A 20,250-nucleotide genomic window follows, 5' to 3' on the forward strand; every position below is an offset into this window, starting at 1 on the left:
ATTTATCGGATAAATCTGGACTTCTTTTTGACAAAGTGCATATTTAACTATACCACATATAGGGGTATGCTTTAAAATGATTTATTTTAAAACCCCTTTAGAGAATTATCTACTAGCAAATAACTAGTAACCCTACTATCAGTACAGACTCATGTCGTGATCAGACAGCCCGTATTCAAGTGCATACTGGTATTTGGACCTCTGATTTAATGCTAAATGCTATACCAAGTCTACAACATGAAAAGTGAAAGTCTTTTCCTGATGACACCTTTTCCCAGTGTGCATGCCTGACTATTACATTTGCATAACAAGGTCAGTTTTCTGTGCTCAAGGTCTCGACGCTCCGAGGTAATGCTGTCTATGGCTCACTCCAGTGCACAGTAATAACGTAATAGACTCTAATAACTGGGCAGAATAACAGAGCGTATGCCAAGTGGGAATCTTGACACATAACATTTTATTTATGACCCTCATCCTTTCCCATTCTGCAAGTTCAACCCTTTCCTGTCTTACCGTATGTTCACCCAAGTGCAAAACAATGGCATGTCTAATCCCAGGTAGCTGTTTGGGGAATCCATAGCATCACTTATATTATAATGGCAATGTAACATGCGCTATAATATAAGGAACGATATAAGCTACATTTATGCTTCTACTCATTAAATCATGAACTAAATGAGACAAACCTGTCTTTTTATGGCAGCCGTTCTGGACAAAAAACGGAAGCAACCCATCACTTCAGGTAACCGTTTTATTAAATACATCATTGTATATATCCCTGTGATTGTTCTTAGATGTGTGAGTGTATTTGATGTAGGGATTTGATATCAATACAGTTTGTATTTCATTTTTTTAATTATATTTCTATATATTGGTATTAGAAATTAGGGTTTTCTTCCTTCCATCCTTCCTTAGTCTACAAAACCCCATCCTGTATTGTGTCATCCTGTGATGTAGTATCAAATGTTGTGTACCTCTACATAAAGTTATTACCTCTAAAAAATACCCAACTTTATTGTAAAATGTTAATGCATTTGGCTCTGTGGCTATTTTCCCACTTGTCCACCCTCCTTGCCACTGGACTTCCCTTTGCTCTGCTTCTGAATACCACCTCCTAGTATATGGATTTCCAAATAATGATTCACAAATTTCTCCCTGACATACACAGCTCCTCCAAACTATGATAGAATAAAGACGAATGCTTCTTTCCTAGATGTTGCAAACAGAAAGCAAGGTAGGATATCCCAAGTTAAACAACTACTCCAGACACCTTTCCACGGTTACTATTTTGGCATGGAATTTGCATCAAAGTCTGTGTTAAAAGCACTAAGAAGTCTCTTAATGAATAGTGGCAAGAAACTGTGGCAGAAACCTTTTTCAGATTTTTTTCAACAGATTTTATGGTAGATTGTTTGGGACAATCTTTAATCTGTATAAAACCAGTTGGAAAAACAACTTTCAACAAAAATAATAATAATTGTCACTGGTAACCTGTATTACTCATAGAGGAGAACTGGAAAGTTTAAGGAGGCTACTGAAAGGCACTAGAAAAGCCACACAGAGATTACAAATCTGGAGCATGCGTTGAAATTACAAATGTTTATCAGTGGAGTAACAGTGGAGTAACAGTGGAGTAACTGAGTCCTTTGTTTACATACCTGACATTTCTTTTTCATGGTTACTCTAATTGTAGAACTGATGATTTGAAACTTTAAGATCTTTCTATTTTTCAGTAAATTACAGATTTTGTGGTATCAACGTATGAATTGAGCTTATTCTAACCAGCTGTTCGAGCGTTTATATTTTGGAAAAATTACACAAACATGAAAATACTTCAAGTAAAAAATGGTGGTAACGATGGGCATCACAATATAGACATTTTTACACATTACTTTACTCATAGCACTTTAGTGCTCTGTGTGTAAACTGCTGGTGTATACTGGGGAACATTTATCAGTAGGGTCTTAAAATAAGACAGTGCCAAATCAGACTGGATAGTTTGGTGCTTGATGCTAGATACTGTATTAAATCTGTCGAGTCCAATTGTGAACCTCCTGTTAGTTGGCTTAGTTAATGCGATAAAAAATGCTACAGATATTTATGCATTTTTAATGCATTTTTGTTGTAACTTAGCTCACGGTACATAGTGTTTTCATAAGTTTTTTACTCTAAGTTCTCCACGTTGAAGCCTTAACTTACCCTACAACTTTAGTTAGGCTGGAAGTAATGCTGATCTATCTGAAAACGATCATCCCTAAACATTTCAACTCCCTATGATGTCTGCCTTTGGAAATAAGGAAGCTTTTTTATCATATTATGAGTGCCACTTCTTATTTCTATAATATTTTAACTTCCCCTAAAACTGCTCACCCAAGGTGTATCAGCAGAACCTACCATAGATCACTCCATATAACCCGAGTTTATGCTTACTGGGAACCGCTCAAGTTGCTAGAGCAAAAGTATCAGACATCTGAATAAAGTCTTGCCTGATACTTACATTGACACTTACAGTATATCCCCCAATATCATACATCTAGAGAGTCACAGGAGGGTAGGGTGACCCCACACACTTGAAGGATTGCAATGTTTGTCATACAATGTTCTGTAGAGGGGTTTGATTGAAACACCATTAGTGAAATCAACACAAGTTCTCCAATTGTATGTAATGAGGATAAACATTCTGTCATTGGACCCTCAGAATGGTTTTCTTTTCCTTGTGGAGGCAACAGGTGCAGAATACCTCACAGTTCATTTCTTCTTTCTATGACAGAGGAATGAACGATCCTTTGCCCTTTATAAAACACTAACAGGACTTTTACCTGATGAAGTGACAGCAAAAAGAGTACAAGACTCTGCCAGTTGTGAGCGGAACAGATATTCCCAGGAGAGGGAGCAAAGAATTGTTAAACCCTGAAGCTCTTTCATGAATTTCAAGTCGCTAAGTGCCAGGGGATTCCATTATCTACATGAAATTCCTGTCCTCTCTTCATCTACAGATTTGTTTGGTTAAATGAGTTAAGAGTTTTTGCTGCTGTATGGGGGTCACAGAACCGTTCTGCATTTCTACATTCTGTTGAATGCAAATGAATTTTCCTTTGACATTGTGTACTTTAATCATACTAGTAGAATTCATAGATTCAGAAGCGATCTATTGATACAGCTCATGTTACTTAGTCAACGACCAGCAAACAACAAAGCGAGATATAGACATGAGTTAGATCTATAGAACAGGACAGATTTGAATGGTTTAAGGTGTTTGTCTGCTTATGGAGACTGCTAAAGATACTGGAGAGACAAATATCTGTAAAAAATTGAAGCACTGGTCAGGTGCAGTAGCGGATTGTAATGTGGGCACATTTTGGGCAGACCGAGGCTTCCAGGGGGCCCATGGCCACCAAAACCACCCATTAAGTGTTATACTGTAGAGATAATAAATAGAGGGACCTCTAGCCATTAGATCTTCATACATTTGCATCATCTTTTGACACGCAAAGTCCTTCAAATGTCCTTAACGCCGCCGCCGCCCTTTTTCGTTATTCAGTCTCCATTTTTTGCTACCCACCCTCAAAAATCCATACTTTTTTTCCCATGTACAGAGCTATATAAGCTTGATTACCATGCAACAAATCTTTCCTGGTGACGCTATTTAATATTCAATGCTGTGCACTGGAAAAAAAATCCAAATGAGGTGAAATTGCTGAAAAAACACATTTGAGTCATTTTCTTGTGGCCTTGGTGTTGAGAACTTTAACTGTGCCCTCCAAATGATATCTCAGATTTACTCTTTGATTCAGTACGATCACAGCGATGCCACATTCATATAGCTCTTATTATGTTTTAATAGATCTTTAAAAAATTAAAACTTTTTGTACAAAAAAGAAATCTTGATTTTGCCCAATTCTGATGCTAATAACTTTTTCATAGGAGCTAAGGTGTCATTTTTTTGCAGAATGAGATGACATTTTATTGCTACCAATTGGGGGACCATACTACCTTTTGATCAATTATTATTCAAAATGTTATATGAAGCAATCATTTAGGAGAGGTGTTTGCTGCATTATACAATACCCTGTGAGGATGATGAGGGCTCTCCCGTCCTGCAACAGGACGATCAGAAACGTCCAAATGCAGTAATGGTTAAACAGCAGAACTGAAAGTATCCTCCCTCTTTTCCCAAGAAACTTGGTTCTAGTAACTTATTTAGACAGTAAATGGCAAACCATTAAACAACATTGGAGGGGCTCACAATATTTATATATGGCCAAGGCCCAAGGCAGGCTTAAAGGGCATCTACCACCAGGATGAAGTATTGTATTCTAATGAGCCTCAGGGGCTCCAGGCTCCATAGGTATTAATGGAGCCTGGAGCCACTCAGGCTCATTTACATACAGAAATGTAACATTATGTAACATACAGAAATGATATATTTTATATATATATATATATATATATATATATATATATATATATATACATTATCATAATTGGATATGTCCAAACAAGAGGAAAGGTATCAGCGCACTTATAAATACACATATGAAATTACATATGTAAAGAAAGACACGTTACCCCCTCTGATATCACTTTACTGTCACTGTACATCAGGATTGTATCACCTCTTCCTTTTTTAATTTGCTTCTTAACCATCTTTAGTGTCAAGAATGTTTATTCCTGCTTGAAATGACTTTTATGAGTAAAACAACAATCCGCGCCGCACATTATTAAATCCTCAATTTGTTATTAATTTTGATCAGTTTTAAATCACACTCCTCACATGTTGACACAACTCTTGGCCGCTCTGACAGACCGTAGGGAGGAGAGCATCTGCAGACAGTTCTGCATCCCCACATCACAGATCACGCTGACAGCTGCTTAGGGCAATCTGTGATACTAATCAATACAGATGGAAATTAATAGAAATCTATGGAGAGGACATTTCATACTGGATCAAAATGACACACTGATACCATAACTTGTCACAGCTGTAGATATACATGGCTATATGGGATTTTTCCTTTTTTTTTTCAATTAGATTCTCACCGATGACAGGATCTTAGTTCTTGGTCATATTTCTGGTTTGTTAAATGACAGTGTAGATAGATGAGAGATGACACTCATACTTCTTTTTACATGGGACTCGTCTTCCAGAACTGTTCATGTCAGACCAGGGCTCTATCTTGTTGAATTCCTAACATACACAGGGGTATACGATATCACAGATTTTTGTAGATGTGGGTTAGTAGGGGGTAGTTGTGTGTAGCACCCTGCTCATAGCAAAAGGTTATACAAGGGCCGGTTTTAGACAAAATGGGGCCCAGGGCAAAGCTTAAAGTGGGGCTCCAAAATAAAACTATTTAATGCACAATTATAACTATTTGTAGTTTACAAACAGTAGTATGGTGAGGCAAGCTGTAATATGGGACTGTAGGAGAATTTTATAGGAGATATATGAGAGGTAGATTGACGATAGAAGATAAGTATGTCGATGTAGATAAATAAGTAGAGGATAAATGATCGAAGGATACGATAGATAGGCAGAGAGGTAGAATTGATAGATAATAGGGGGATAGAAAATATATAGTTAAATAGATAGATAAAAAGCTAGATAGATACATGATTAAATAGACAGATATATATATATATATATATATATGAAATGGACAAATTATAGGAGATAACTAGACAGATAGATGATAGATATATAGACAGGAGATAGATGATAAGTATCTTCACTCAGGCATTCAACCAAGGGTTATTAAAGGGGCAATGCATCCTATGCTCACAAAAGTCCACATGCAAGGGCCCCTTCAAGACAGGGGGCCCTGGGCAAATGCCCAATGTCCTGCCCCCAACACTGGCACTAAGGTTGAGGATACTTTTCTGCTGTGTAGAGGATGTCTAAAGTGAGTGCCAAAGAGAGTAAACTACTATATTCATAAATTACTTTCAGTGCTATAGATAGTGAATGGAGAACCAGGATAATCTATGCAAATCATAAAAAAAATATGATCCCTGTGCTCATGATTAATGGGTGTCCCAGCTACAGTTGTAAAACATTTTGTTATTTGAAACATGGAAACTCCAACTAATTTCAGTCTACATTTCATGTAGAAAAGGCAGGAGGAGTATAAGGTCACATTCACCATATTTTGTCACTTGTATACACTAAAATAGTGGGTAAAATCCCTTGATATTTTCCCGGTAGTTCAGAAGTCTTGGAATATTGACTGACTCTGATCTGTAGAATTGTAGCCTTATTTCCCTTGAAGTAATGGAACAAATGCTTTGAGCACTGCACCAATAAAGCGAAGACAATATAATAATTGAACAATAAAACACAATAACCTTTATTACAAAAAACAATACATATTATATACAGTACATTCAAATTTAGTAGCGGTATACAAGATGGTTTGGGAGGGAACAAGGTGGGGAGTCAACACAGAGTCAATACATGTTGGCCTGATTAGTATAAATGGACACTCTAAAATATAATTAATATAACCCATACCATGCAAGGCATAAACAAGGCAATATAAGGATGAACAAGTCAAATCCAAACTACAGTAGCAATAGGAAAGAAACAATATAATATATAAGTAACAGATACCTTCAGAGTAACCTTCACAATGCTACCAAAATGACACAATGGGTATATACAGGCATAATACAGAGAGAGCACACCTCCTTGAAGTAATGGATCAGATGCTTTGAGCAAAAGAGACTGTTATAGGACTACAGGCGCTCCCCTACTTTTGAGCACCTGACTTACCCACAACCCCTAGTTACAAATGGACCTCTGGTAACTGGTAATTTACTGTACTTAAGCCTTGGGCTAAAATAAACAGCTATAACAGTTATCAATGGTGTCTGCAATTAAGCTTTATTGTTAATCCAGGTTCTTATGACAACCCAACATTTTTAAAAGTCCAATCGTCACAGAGACCAAAAATTTTTTCTGGAGTTACAATGATAAAATACACAGTTCAGACTTATATACAAATTCAACTTAAGAACAAACCTACAGAACCTATCTTGTATGTAACCCGGGGACTGCCTGTATATCTAAGGGATTTATTTGGGCAATTGAGCTACTAAATGACATCACAACTTCTTCTACTTTCCTATTTTCATGACCAGTTGTGTGTTCACCTCTTGGATTCATGTAGATATCAGCGATACTTGTCCAAAAGTTTGTATTCTTTTCACTTCCTATACAAGTTCCACTTAAATCAAACTCTAGTCTCTTGTGAATTTCGCTGCTCTACTGTCTACTGTGCCAAATTAGGATTTCCCATAGATCAGATCTGATATGTTCACTGTTCATCTTTACAACTATTTAGAGAAAATGAAGAGGTCACATGTGTAATTTGGTTTATTAATGTGGGTTTCATAAAGACTACAAAAAAAAAACTACAACATGGTGCCTTCATGTATTCCCTGTATTATACCTTAATGGGACACTAGTGAATTTAGCGGGCAGTTCAGATTAGTAATCTCACAAAATACATTAGCAATCTCACTAAGATTTATAGCTAGAGAACTGAAACTCTATCCAGTGGGAGCCGCTATAAATCAGATCCTGACCTAGATTTATGGGTAGCAAATAAATGCAATTATCTCGTTCATCTGCTCCAAATTATTGTGTCTGGGTCTCGGCACTATAACCGTAACAGAACAAAACGCGGCTGAATCACTGGCCTTAATTGCATGGATTAGAAGCGGCTGTGCGCAGAATGAAAGCCGAGGACTTGTGAGTCTTCCCATGTAGTAATGATTCAAGCACTCTCACATACTCAGTATTGGGGGGCAGAGAACCACTTGTGCCGTGTTTTATTATCCCTGGCGGAGATGTCATTCATTAGCTGAGTGTTAATAGTGCTGCTTTATAGTGACACGCATCATTAATTTTATGACATCATATTCCTGCTACAGGTTAGATAAAATGTATCATCCTCACAGTTTATTTGAGGAAATCTCTATCACAGTAAGCCTCGCTAACTCGCTATTACCAATGATATCGTCTTTGCAATGCAAGTTCAGATTTGGAAATTTTAAATGTATCACTTTAAAAATCACCAAAAATTTGAACCAAAGAAGATTGAAGTCTCCAAAATGGAATCATTAACATCAATCTTTATTAGTAAATCAATAAGAAAACTACAAAGTAGAAAACAATGGGACGCAACGAATCAAAAATTGTGTGTCTGAATTTCTTGGACACACTTTTTAGGTTATTGTGGCCCACTGTTTGGTAATTTGTAGTTTTCTGATTTTAATGATTCCATTTCGGAGACTTATATCTTCTTCAAATTTTTGGTTATTTGTAAATATTTAGCTGACAGCTATTTTTGTACATACTTTGCCCATACCTTCAGCTTTATAATTTTAGACACTTGTCTCCCTATAAAGTAGCAGATCTGTATTTATTAAAGGGGTTTTCCCACAAAAGAAAATACTCACATTTCAACCCCCTAATGATGTTAACACAATAAATATCATTTTAACCCCTTACTTTACAATTTTACTCAGTTCTATTGGTGTTTTAGCTCCTGTCACTCCCTGGGCTGCTCAGTGCAAAATCCCAGGGTGTGGGCGAGGCCTCTCTAAGCAGACACATTGGGGGTCATTTTCTAAGGGCCCAATTCGCGTTTTTGCGACGGGTTAACCGAATTTCTCAGTTTTGCGACGATTTCCCCTGTATTGCCCCGGGATTTCGGCACACGTGATCGGATTGTGGCGCATCGGCGCCGGCATGCACAAGACGGAAATCAGGGGGTGTGGCCATACGAAAACCCGACGGATTCGGAGAAACCGCCGCATTTTTAAAAAATAAAGTGTCACGTGTGGACACGTGCTTACCTTCACCCGGCAATGGATCGTGCACTCCGGCGGACCTCGGCAGACTTCAGTGCAGCAGCGACACCTGGTGGACGTTGGAGGAACTGCCTTAGTGAATCCACCGCAGAGAACGTGCCGCTGGATTGCGAATGGATCGCGTAAGTAAATCTGCCCCATTATGACCCATCTAATTTTGTGGGGTGACAATGTGGTAACATTATCAGGGTATAGGCTTATATACACTTGCATCTGGCTTCTGACATTGTACTTACACACTGACAAATAGAAAGAGAGATGAGACAGATCAGAGATGCATGAGATTAAACAGAGGCTGACAGACTTTTACATTGTCAGCACTGCTACATCTCACGAATATATGCCTGCCTCCTACTTCCCCTGGATCACTTATCTCCTTGTAGCTTGTAGTTTGTAATCTCTCTCTCTCTGCTTACGATCTCCTGGCAGGAAATAATCAGTGAGTGTCTCTGAACAGGGCAGGGCTACAGGCACACAGAAGATAGTGCAAGCCAGAGCTGTCACATATAAAATAACTAAAGTAAAGTGAACAACAAAGTGAATGACCTGTCTTTCTTTGATATTCAAGCAGTTTGTGGAAATCAGCTTTCTGTCCCCTCTGCCACTGACAGCTGATAAGTCTAATAAAGTATCTAATGACTTAAATGAATGATAAATCAGGGACATTTACTAATAGATCTGGGAACTGCAACAGTCGTAATCGTGTTTCTAAAATCAATTTTTAATAACATGCTAAAACAGAAGGGCTTTGGGTGTCATTACCAGAGCCCCTCTGTGCTGTAGCCTCAAGGTTGTTACACTGTGCATGACCATTTGGGGGTAGTAAAAAGGAAGCATGGAAGGGGGAGATGCTTCTGCGCACTGTAACAGCCTGTGAAGAATGGAGGGGATCAGGTAATATTCACATAGCCCTTTCTCGCTCATTAGCATAATTTTAAAGTAGGTTATAGAAGGAAGGAGGGCATGGATAATAAATATAAGTGGGTTTCCACAGTCACAGTGCTTGGATCTATAAATAACCACCCCTGGTTTATCACGCTTGATTTTGCTAATAGATTTCCTTTCTACCGATATAGTCCCGGTATAGTTTCATCATCTCAGAGAGCAGAATTATCAAGTGAAATATTCTCTAGGAAATAGAGTTAATCATTGGCCTCTTTGTCTGTAGGCTTACACTGTTCATTGCAGGAGAAAGAAGCAGAGGGACAGAGATGTTTTATTTAACCCCTTAAGGACGCAGGGTTTTTCGGCTCATTTCTCGCTCTCCAAATTCAAAAATCCATAACTTTTTCATTTTTACGTGTACAGACCTGTGTGAGGGCTTATTTTGTGCGTAACAAATTTTACTTTCCCGTAATGTTATTTATTTTAACATGTCGTGTACTGCAAAGTTGAAAAAAAATTCCAAATGTGGAAAAATTGAAAAAAAAACGCACGTTCTTGTGGGCTCAGTTTTTACGACTTTCACTCTTTGCTCCAAATAACACGCCTACTTTATTCTTTGGTTCGTTGCGATCGCGGTTATACCAAATTTATATAGGTTTTATTGTGTTTTAATACATTTTCAAAAATTTATGTTTAATTTTGGCGCACGGAGATGTATGAGGGGTTATTTTTTTTTAAATGAGGCGAAGTTTTCATTGCTACCATTTTGAGGTCTGTGCGACATTTTGATCATTTTTTATTTCATTTTTTATGTTATGTAAAAAAGATGTAAAAGTCACATTTCGGACCTTTGGGCGCCATTTCCCGCCTCGGAGGTCACCACTGCCCGTAACCGTTTTTATATTTTGATAGATCAGGCATTTTGGAAAGCGGCGATACCTAATATGTTTGTGATTTTTATTATGTTTTATATCCGTTCTAGGGAAAGGGGCGTGATTTGAATTTTTTATATTTTATAAATTTTTTTAATTTTTTAAACTTTTTTTTTCACTATTTTTTAGACCATCTAGGGTACATTAACCCTAGATAGTCAGATCGCTCCTACCATATACTGCAATACTTCTGTATTGCAATATATGGCATTTTTGCAGCACATTCATTACAATGAGCCACTGGCTCATTGTAACAAATCTGCAGATGCCAGATAGTCTCGGGTCAAACGAAGACCCGAGGCTACCATGGCGATGACGTTCGGGGGCGTGGCGACCGTAATAAAGATGGCGGCACCCGCGCGCCGCCGTCTTTTAAACGCCGCCGGCGACTTTGCCGGCGGCGTTGAAAGGGTTGATAGCCGCAATCGGTGCAAGCAGCGACCGCGGTTATTAGCAATATGCAACAACCCCCACCTCTGTATGAAGAGGACTCAGCCCGTGAGCCCTCTTCACACATCCCTTATACCTCTGCGCCGTAGAGCTACGGCGCAGAGCGTTAAGGGGTTAAAGAAGCATATTAAAGTTTACTATTTATTTCAGAAAAATAAAAAAATGCTCTATCTTTGTGTTCTCAGTGATGATACAGTGCGCAAGGCAAATGGGTAGTCAAAACAAGTACCTGGCAGTTAAACAAGCCTCCATCTGACAGCAGAAAAGTTAACCCTTAATGGAGACAGGAAGGTTTTACCTTTTATATTAAAAAAACCCCAACAGATTTTCAAATTTTAAAAAAATATATATTTTTATTTGGCATTTTTACATTCTACATTAAAGGTTTTGCTTGTTAACTAAATATTAGCTAAAAGTCAATAGTAAAACACAAGAATAAACGTAGCAGCATTTTCTTCAGCCTTTTTCAGTTACTTATCTATTATCCATACAGCTACAAACACCATAGTAAACTAGTTTAGGGGGATATTTATCAGAAGTCTCTTATGAGACCTGTCCTAGCAGACCTGTTCTAGTTGCCCTTGGCAACCAATCAGAGCTCAGCTTTCATTTTCCGATAGCAGTTTATAAAATGAAAGCTGAGCTCTGACTGGTTTTTCATGGGCAACAAGAAATGTTTTACCTTTTACCTACACTTCTAATATAACTGTAAGGTTCTGCTCTTTTCTTCCAAGGTAACCTTCACCGGTTATTTATTTTCCAGTCCGTAGGTATTGTACTTTTCAACAAAGTTAGAGTTTCATTAACTTACTCTAAGCAGTTTTCATTGATATTGTTTGTAGAAGTTACAAAGTTTATAGAAGTTTTGATGCTCTGTAGTCATATAGTTATGAGTGGACCCAAATAAATTCGGGCTTGGCTGAGTTCAGCTGAATCTGAATAAAAAAGTGGTGTTTAGCGCCGCAAGTAAACACCCACGAGTGGTGCTGGAACTGGTTGCACGTGTTATCTCTTTAAATGCTCCTGGCAAAGCCCCTGGGGACATTTATATCAAAGTGGCATCAGCACTAACATGATGTTATTGGAAAGCAAGGATCCTCCCATAACGGCAGTGCTGATGCACATGCTCCACAATAATTTAAATTCCTCCAGCACCAATCACAGGGGGATGTTGAACCAAACCTCGGTGCAAACTTACTAATGTTCAAACCGGGCTGCAGGTCCACTCAACACTAACTGCAACAAAATCGTATCATTTTTTTTTCAATTCAGTCTGAGAGTTTCCTTTTGTGTGATAAGATATGAAGCAGGAAATTTGCTGAATTAGTTTTGCCGAATAGTTGCACTGTCAGATTGCCCATAAAAGCCTCCTCATGCAAATATTCTGGTACATTTGTTTACTTTTTGTTTGTACACTTATTATTCCCTATTGCTCCCTTCGTGTCTAGTTTAAGACGTTGATTAAACTTCCAAATATGTGAATATTATGTCCATGTTGTTGTTATTGGATCAAAGAACTCTAGTTATATAATCCTTAGAAACCTCCCATACCTTCACCTGCTACTTTTTACAGTATGATTTTTACTGTTATTGTCAAGTATGTCTCAATATTCTCATAAATGCACATGTTTTCTGTTTTACTTTCTGATTTCTTTATATTTCCCAAGGTTTTTTTTTTTCTTTTTTCTAATTTGATTTTTTTTTCCTTCTTGTCTGTCCAGTTTTTTCCAAAGTAGCCCACTCTACTGTGCCACCAGCTCGAGTATCGAGTCACAAGAGAGGTAGGAAACCCTCCATTCATACAGTGGCCCTGCTTTGTGTTGCGTACAGATTAAACAGATTTTATTCCACCCAAGAACATGGTCAATTTTGAGGAGTTTTTCTTCCAAATTAGTTTAATTTTGCTAAGATGTAGATTTATTAACAAAAAATAAATAATTAAAATTAAAATAGACGTCACTGGAGAAGCCCTCGCCAGATATTTGTAGAAAGGAAGGAGTTAATACAAATAAGTGCTACAGATGCCACTACCTTTACTGCACTTTTTGAACCTTTTCCCCTTACACAGAGCTGGGAATCTCTCTGCATTCTGGTTTTTCAGATGCACAAAAATAATTACAGCACAATGCGGAGGAGAAAAAGTAAGTCAGGAAATAGTGTGGGTATGTAAATAGACTGGGGCAGATTTATCAAACATGTTTCAATGTCAGACTGTGTACAGTTAGACTAATATGCAAAGTTTTCCAAGGTGGGATAAGGAAAATATCGCCTCTTTTAGCTACCTTGTACTTTGCATATTTTCCCAGAATCCCCCTAGTGTAGCATCAATGGCTACAAGATTCCACACGCCTACACAGCAACCTTAATTGGCAGTCTCTGTAAGGAGAACTCTTACTTCCTGACTACTTGCGTTTTTCACGCGCAGAACTTGCATTGCACTTTGACCCATTGTAATCAATGGGTGTTTTCAGACTTTTCAGCATTTTTTTTCACGCACACACGCGCATTTTTTTTAACGCGCGTTTAAATCTCGACATGCTCTACTTTTGCAAGTCACGTGTGAAAAACGAACCATACAAGTCTATGGAGATGCATAAAAAACGCATCGCACTCTGAGACACTTGCAAGTGCAATGCGTTTTTCGCGCATCAATTGCCATAGAAAAGATAGAGCTCAGGCCTGAGTCCATTTCAGGCGCATTTTCTGCGCGTGAAAAACGCATTGAAATTGCATTGAAAACGCGCGTGAAAAACTGAGACACTGAACAAACTGACTGAAAACTGATTGCACTCTGATGCAAAATGTGCGTTTTTCACTGACCAAACCCTGATCGCACCCTGATCAGACTCTGACGTGATCTGCAACGCAAGTGTGAAAGGGGCCTTAGACTAGACAGACATAATGACTAGACTAGACATTATGCTGGATGATAAACCTGTTGTAGTATAGGATTGTTTAGTCGCTTTGTACACCTCTTATTAGTTGGCTATGCCAAAATTCTGGCGCATTAGCTCAATTTTTGCTTAGTTTTCCCTATCAAGCCGTCCCTTTATGTCCTGCTAGTTCTAAAACCGTCTTAAATCCTTGATAAATGTGGTGCAAGGCATTTAAAATAAATCTGGGTGCAAGCTTGACAATATTTATTTGTAAATAGATTAATACATTTGCCCTAGTATATGTAATATTAAAGGAAATATTACATATGGGTCCAGAGATAACCAGGTTTTTTCATCAGTTATGGGTATTAGTTGTGGGAGCACTGCTATCATTTACATTCCATATTAGATCTTTCCAGTTTTTTTCAGGTGCTTGAACACAAAATCTATCATAGTCATTTTTCTCTTGGAAAGGTGAAATTAATCTGCAGTGGATTAATGTAGATGTCGGTACCTTGTGGCTGAGATAACAAGATACTTGGCTCCTATCACAAGGTTACAAAGCACCAAAGCAGATACTGTTGTCTGCATTGCACAGTAAAAAATAAAAACACAAAATATTTGAAATATTTAAAGGGGTATACTATGTGCAGTTTGCCTGTGGAGTGTTTAGGGGGCGACACATTCATCAAAACTGTCCCATGATCTTCATTAATCTGGCACCCCCTGCACTGCTCGGGAAGTGGGCACCATTTTTTTGGTGCACCTTTAACATAGAGCAGTGTAGAATTTTATGGCGTGGCGGACACAGTGCAGATGCGACACATACTGGTGCAAACACTTCCAACATATATGTGCAGCAAGTTTGCGCTTTCTATTCAGTTACAAAAGCTTAAATAAATGTGGGCTAATGATGCCCACATTATTACTCCCCCTTTTGTAGCATATGGGAGCATGAAGCTACAAGGCCCAATATTTATATATCATGTACCAATTAGAAATATAACAAACCAAAATTGGCCAAATACCCACCTGGTGAATGCTCATCCTGTTGTTGTCCTGGGATCCAGTTATCCAAATAGCTTGTGGATTCTGTTCTCATGATCGGTGGGGGTCCCTGACTGATTAGGAAATTATTCCCTATCCTGAGGATTGGGAATAACTTCCTAAATTTGGACAACCTTTTGAAGATATCTACTTAATTGATATGGGTAAAGTCTTAAGATAAAGGCCTATTCTTTAGATGTTATCTTATAGTAAAAAGATTTTTTTAGTTTCACATTTCAGCATAGACTTTGGTCGTTTTTTGCTCTTGAACTCCCCAAAAAATATATATTTTGGAGGCTTCATTGTGCATTTAGTTTCCAGAAAGAGAATTCAAGAGGTTTATGGACTCATATTGCTCCTGTCATGAAACATGCAAATGAACAAAAACTAGGATGCTCATTTTTATCTAGATAGAGAAATATTTGGATGGGCTACCCCTGAAGTTGTCAATACATGTCATATAGCAGTTGTCAGAATGCAGCTACTTCTCCCTCTAGTGGCGACCTTTTCTCCCTAAGAACCAAATAATGCAGAAACTTTCACCAGCCAATGGGGGGGGGGGCTATCTGAAATTACCCAAACACAGTGGATACTTTAGTGGCATCACTGAAATCAACAGGTCCACCTGGTACTTACCTGGTGTATAGTGCCACATCATCGCTGTTTATATGTACTACATTCCCCAAGGTCAGATAAGGTCCACCAATAAGTAAATGAACATTGTACACATACTCCTTTGAAGTTTTGGCATACTGATTGTTTAATGTAAAGCTAGTACTAGAGGATACAGCTAAGGTCCATCCAAGGTACTATATTTCTTCCAACCATTCACAAATGACAGGATTTGATTACTGGACTCATTTCGAGAATTCTATTCTGAAGAATGTAATTTGCGGAATCCTCTCCTGTTGGTTGTTAAGTTGACAGATGATAATACAGAATTAGGCAGTATTAGAAATGAACTCTCAATGATCTGTAATGTAGGAGAATATACAGCATAATGGTCCAAATTTCCAAATAAATAATTTGATTTCCAAATAATTGATATTGTACAGTTTTCATACTTGGATTTGATGTCTGGTGAATTAAAATCTGAGAAATCTGTAACGCTGTATGAATTTGTTTTATGTGAGTTGTCTTTCATTATACGTCATTTTTTTGGGCCAAGGGGATAATAAGGAATGGTCTGAGTAAGAGTTAGCACAGCTCCTGCTTTTTTGTATCTCATAGGGGCCGCCTAGTGATCAAGTAATAAACATAATTTTTTAAATTAAAATAATAACTTACTAGAAACATACTGACTAATCCTATGATATCTGAAGATACATGTTATATGCTTGAGCCACTTTCCAGGCTTCTTTATTGCCATACATACATCATGACTGAGGCGTCTTACTGCTGAAATCTGAATACTGGGGGAAATCTATTAAGATTGGTGTATTGAGCATTAGTATTAAACCCTCCTTCCCTGACCAGCATATTGCACACCAGGTTTACTAATAGGCTCCAGCCTCTCAGTAAATCCAGAGGTGTGCTAGGCCGCAGCAACCTAATCTCTGCCAGGCCAGACCTGCTAGAGATTTCAGTTTTGGTCTCCTCCGATTCATAGCAGGCCAGCGCATTCACACCCACCCCTCTCCCCATCCCGTCCACTTTAAGAGAAAATGTTGTGTGAGTCAAGAATCTGTTAAAAGGTCACAATTCCTGTCCTGACCTTGCGCCAACAGTATTTCAAGGCATGACTTTTTCATGCCTTGACTGCCAGAAAATGTATTAAATAGAGATTATAGGACACATTTATCAGGGCTTGTACACCTGTCTTACAAGCCTTGAAATAGGCACAATTCTGTGCACACGGAGAGGAATTGCACCTAATGTCCCACTTACGCCAAACAAAGTGGGCATGGAGGAGTGTGAAGTGGTGGAGGAGTGTGAAGTGGGCAGCAGTGTGTTCCTACCACTCATCTACGCACAATCTATTGTCTGTGCAGACATGGCATAGAAATGGCTTAGAACTGACCTGCCAGTCCGGCACCGTTCCAGCATATGATACTGGTACCCGTATGAGTCAGATTTTTCATAAAGAAGTATCAGAAAGTAAGATGCAAAATAAGACCATTTTATGCTGCACCAGATTAAAATGTCTGCTACTGGATAGTAAATCTGGCGTACTTTAAGTCTTACTTTGCACTTCCTATAAGTTGGCTTAGTCTGTACAAAAGATAATGGCACATTACCATAATTTTTTAGAGCATGCCCCATTTCTATGAGGACATGCCCCTTTTGTTGTACTAGTTGTTAAAACCTCTTAAAAGTGTTTCTCTGAAACACGGTAAAGTCAAGAATGGATTCTATAGAAAGGGAATAAATAGAAAGAAATGAGAAGTGGTTATGCCCCCCCCCCCCAGCCTTGGTAAACCGCTCTGTCAGCTATTCAAATTTAAAAAACATATCCCCATATCCCTCCTATTTGAAATAGACAAATAACAGATCGGAAAAAGACAGCTTTATTATAAAAACTGTTTGGCAATGTGCACACTATTCTCTATCAGGACATGGGGGAGTTTAGAAAAAGGGCTCCTGATGACGGGTTTCCTTTTTCCTGATGACAGGCTCCAATGTCACAGAAAATACTTTTGTCAAAACAAGTTAGTTCAACATTTTATGCAACTTTCATAAAATTGGTTAACTCTCTGAATTTGGGGAATAAAATTATCATTTTTACCTAATGCTAAATCCCACCTTGCATCCTATAGTATGCATAAATCCCTTAGAGCCTCTTTCTCTGTATTCTGATGCCACTTTCTCCCCATATGTGAATGACCTCTCATACTCTATTGACCACAGTAAAAAAAACACAATCTTTAGCTCGAGTTTCTTTTGGGTCGCACCCTCATAACGCTGTCATGTATTTCATTCGACAGTCGTACAATAGACTTAGGTAGCCATTGGTCCTGGTCAGCTAAGGCTTTGGTTGTAGGGTAATTATGCTTAATTATTTTAGCAAGAGTCTGATTTTAAGTTTTCCCTTTAAACTAGACTCTACTAGGGTAGAATTTAATATTTAGAGAGACGGCTAATAGATGTCTCTGAAGTCATCATTTATTTTATAGAATGATTCGTTGTTGAGCCGAGATCAGTGAGTTGTCAAACACAGCTCAACTCTATTTCAAAGTGTACTGTGCCTACAACAAGTAGAACCCACGGACATTTATAATGTAGCAACTAGGAATCACAGAGGAGTAAATAATAAATAAGAGTTTTGTTTTTCCTTAAGCAACAGAAAAAAATAAAAGCAAATATACAGTATATATCCAAATAGATCCATAGTGGTTACTGGATACATACTTCTAGAATATATACCTTAATCTAAAGACCATTGGTAATGTAAAAATTGTAATCCAGATTATCTCTGTGCAGTTAAAATGAATATTGTATGCCATAAATCCAGCAAAGGTCCTGCTGCTCATGGCAAAAAAAACATCAAATACACGATTAAAGGGAATCTGTCAACAGCTTTGAGCATGCAGACTGTGTAATGTAGCAGCCCTGCAGAGTTATAAAGTTCTACCATTGTGTATGCTTCTGGTAGCAGTAGCACTTGTGATTTTAGCTTCAGATTTTAGCTTCTACATATATATCTGGGGAATATCCTCACGCTGCTGTGATCTCAGCTCTCTGTAACTAACTACTCCACAATCCTTCACCTCAGGAAAATAGGCTTCTGGTTGGATACTACAGAAGTCGCTAAGTGCAGATGGGAAGGGCAGTAGAGTAGTGAAATGCAAAGAGCATAGCAGTGTTAGGGAACACTCAAAGTGTACAAATAGAAGGGTTTTTTTCCTTTTTATATGCCAAAATGGCATAGACCTCCAATGTCTGAAAAGTACAAATATTATATGTGTAGTATACATTATACTTATAGTATACATTACAGTTATAAACTTGAATGGCCAAAAAGGAAGACATTTAAAAAGCATCTGTCAGACCAAAAATTAGATTTTTGATTTTACAAAATTTTATTTATGGTTATAAAATATGCATAATATGCAAAACGGCAAAATATAAGAGAACCAGAAGTCCAGTGGGAGGTTACACCTAAAGCATAACTTTCTTTTAAGTTCATTTTTAATATTGGATGTGGGGAGTGTTGTAAACATTTTGTAATATACTTTTCATCTACTAGGGGATTAAGTGTATTTGTGTATTTTTAGGTTATTTTGGGTGTCATTCTGCTAAGGCTTTTTCCCCGGTTATTTTCTTGCTTTATAAATGTTTGTCCGGCATATTTGTTGCTATACTTTATTAAGAAATTCTTCTTACTTTGTAAAATAAATCCAGAGCTCCTACTATTAGTGTTACTATTAGTATTACTATCTGTATTACAGCCTGTACAGTGTGTGTCTGTGGAGGCTGACTATGAACCTACATCTAATATCCCTGTGCTTGTTCACACCGCTGTGAGCAGTGAGGATAAACCCTTCACCTCAGCTTGATGTATGAAAATAATTCTCATAGCAGACTACCATCAGGGAGGGAGCAGAAAGTGTTAAGCCTCACTCTGAGCTTTGTAAATGAATAGGATAGGAAAAGGGGTCCTGTAACAGAGAAGTAGAGAGAGAAAACCCATCCCCCCGTACATTGTTTGTTACACATATGTTGATAGGCACTACCACAAAATGGGAAAACAGGAATAATAAATCAATTGTGATATAAAGGTAGGTTAGATAATGTATTATTTTCCACTTGAAATGTTTTCCCTTTGCACATTATAATCTGTTGTTATAGCCTACCTTGTTAAGCTGTAATTGGGAAGTGTAGGTCATGGAGGGGAGAGACTCCCATATAGTATCTGTCACTACTGAGCAGTCTGGCAGTGTGCTGAAACAATATAACATTTTGACCTCAGCTTATGGACAGAAACTGGCATCCGCCTGCTTTCCATCCCGAGATAATGTCTTTCTGTAATAGGATTATTACACCGCATTGCTTCTCTAATAGAGGAGTAATATGAGAGGTGTTCGCAATTATTTTATATAGCACATGTCCAAATGAAAACAAGCCGCAAAATAGCTATATTTACTTCTAAATGTCATAAAAATTAACATACAGCGATAAACCTTATGAAAAATGAACACTTGGAAATGAAGATAGATTACTAAAAAAGACACAATATATTCTGA

The 20,250-nt window shown here is 37.9% G+C and overlaps 1 protein-coding gene across 7 annotated transcripts in view; it reads left to right on the forward strand.

Annotated features, from left to right (window-relative positions):
- NTNG1 (netrin G1) overlaps positions 1-20,250 on the forward strand; it is a 165,695-nt gene that overhangs the window by 106,143 nt on the left and 39,302 nt on the right. For 3 of the 7 annotated variants that reach the window (XM_072128613.1, XM_072128614.1, XM_072128616.1), the window contains exons 6-8: positions 704-742; positions 1,169-1,234; positions 12,866-12,925. In XM_072128613.1, coding sequence (XP_071984714.1) covers positions 704-742; positions 1,169-1,234; positions 12,866-12,925 — 165 coding nt within the window. The remainder of the gene's footprint in view (positions 1-703; positions 743-1,168; positions 1,235-12,865; positions 12,926-20,250) is intronic. The other 4 variants (XM_072128615.1, XM_072128618.1, XM_072128617.1 and 1 more) reach the window with 3 other exon arrangements.

This window comes from Engystomops pustulosus, chromosome 10, assembly GCF_040894005.1.
Source record: "Engystomops pustulosus chromosome 10, aEngPut4.maternal, whole genome shotgun sequence".
Lineage (NCBI taxonomy): Eukaryota > Metazoa > Chordata > Amphibia > Anura > Leptodactylidae > Engystomops > Engystomops pustulosus.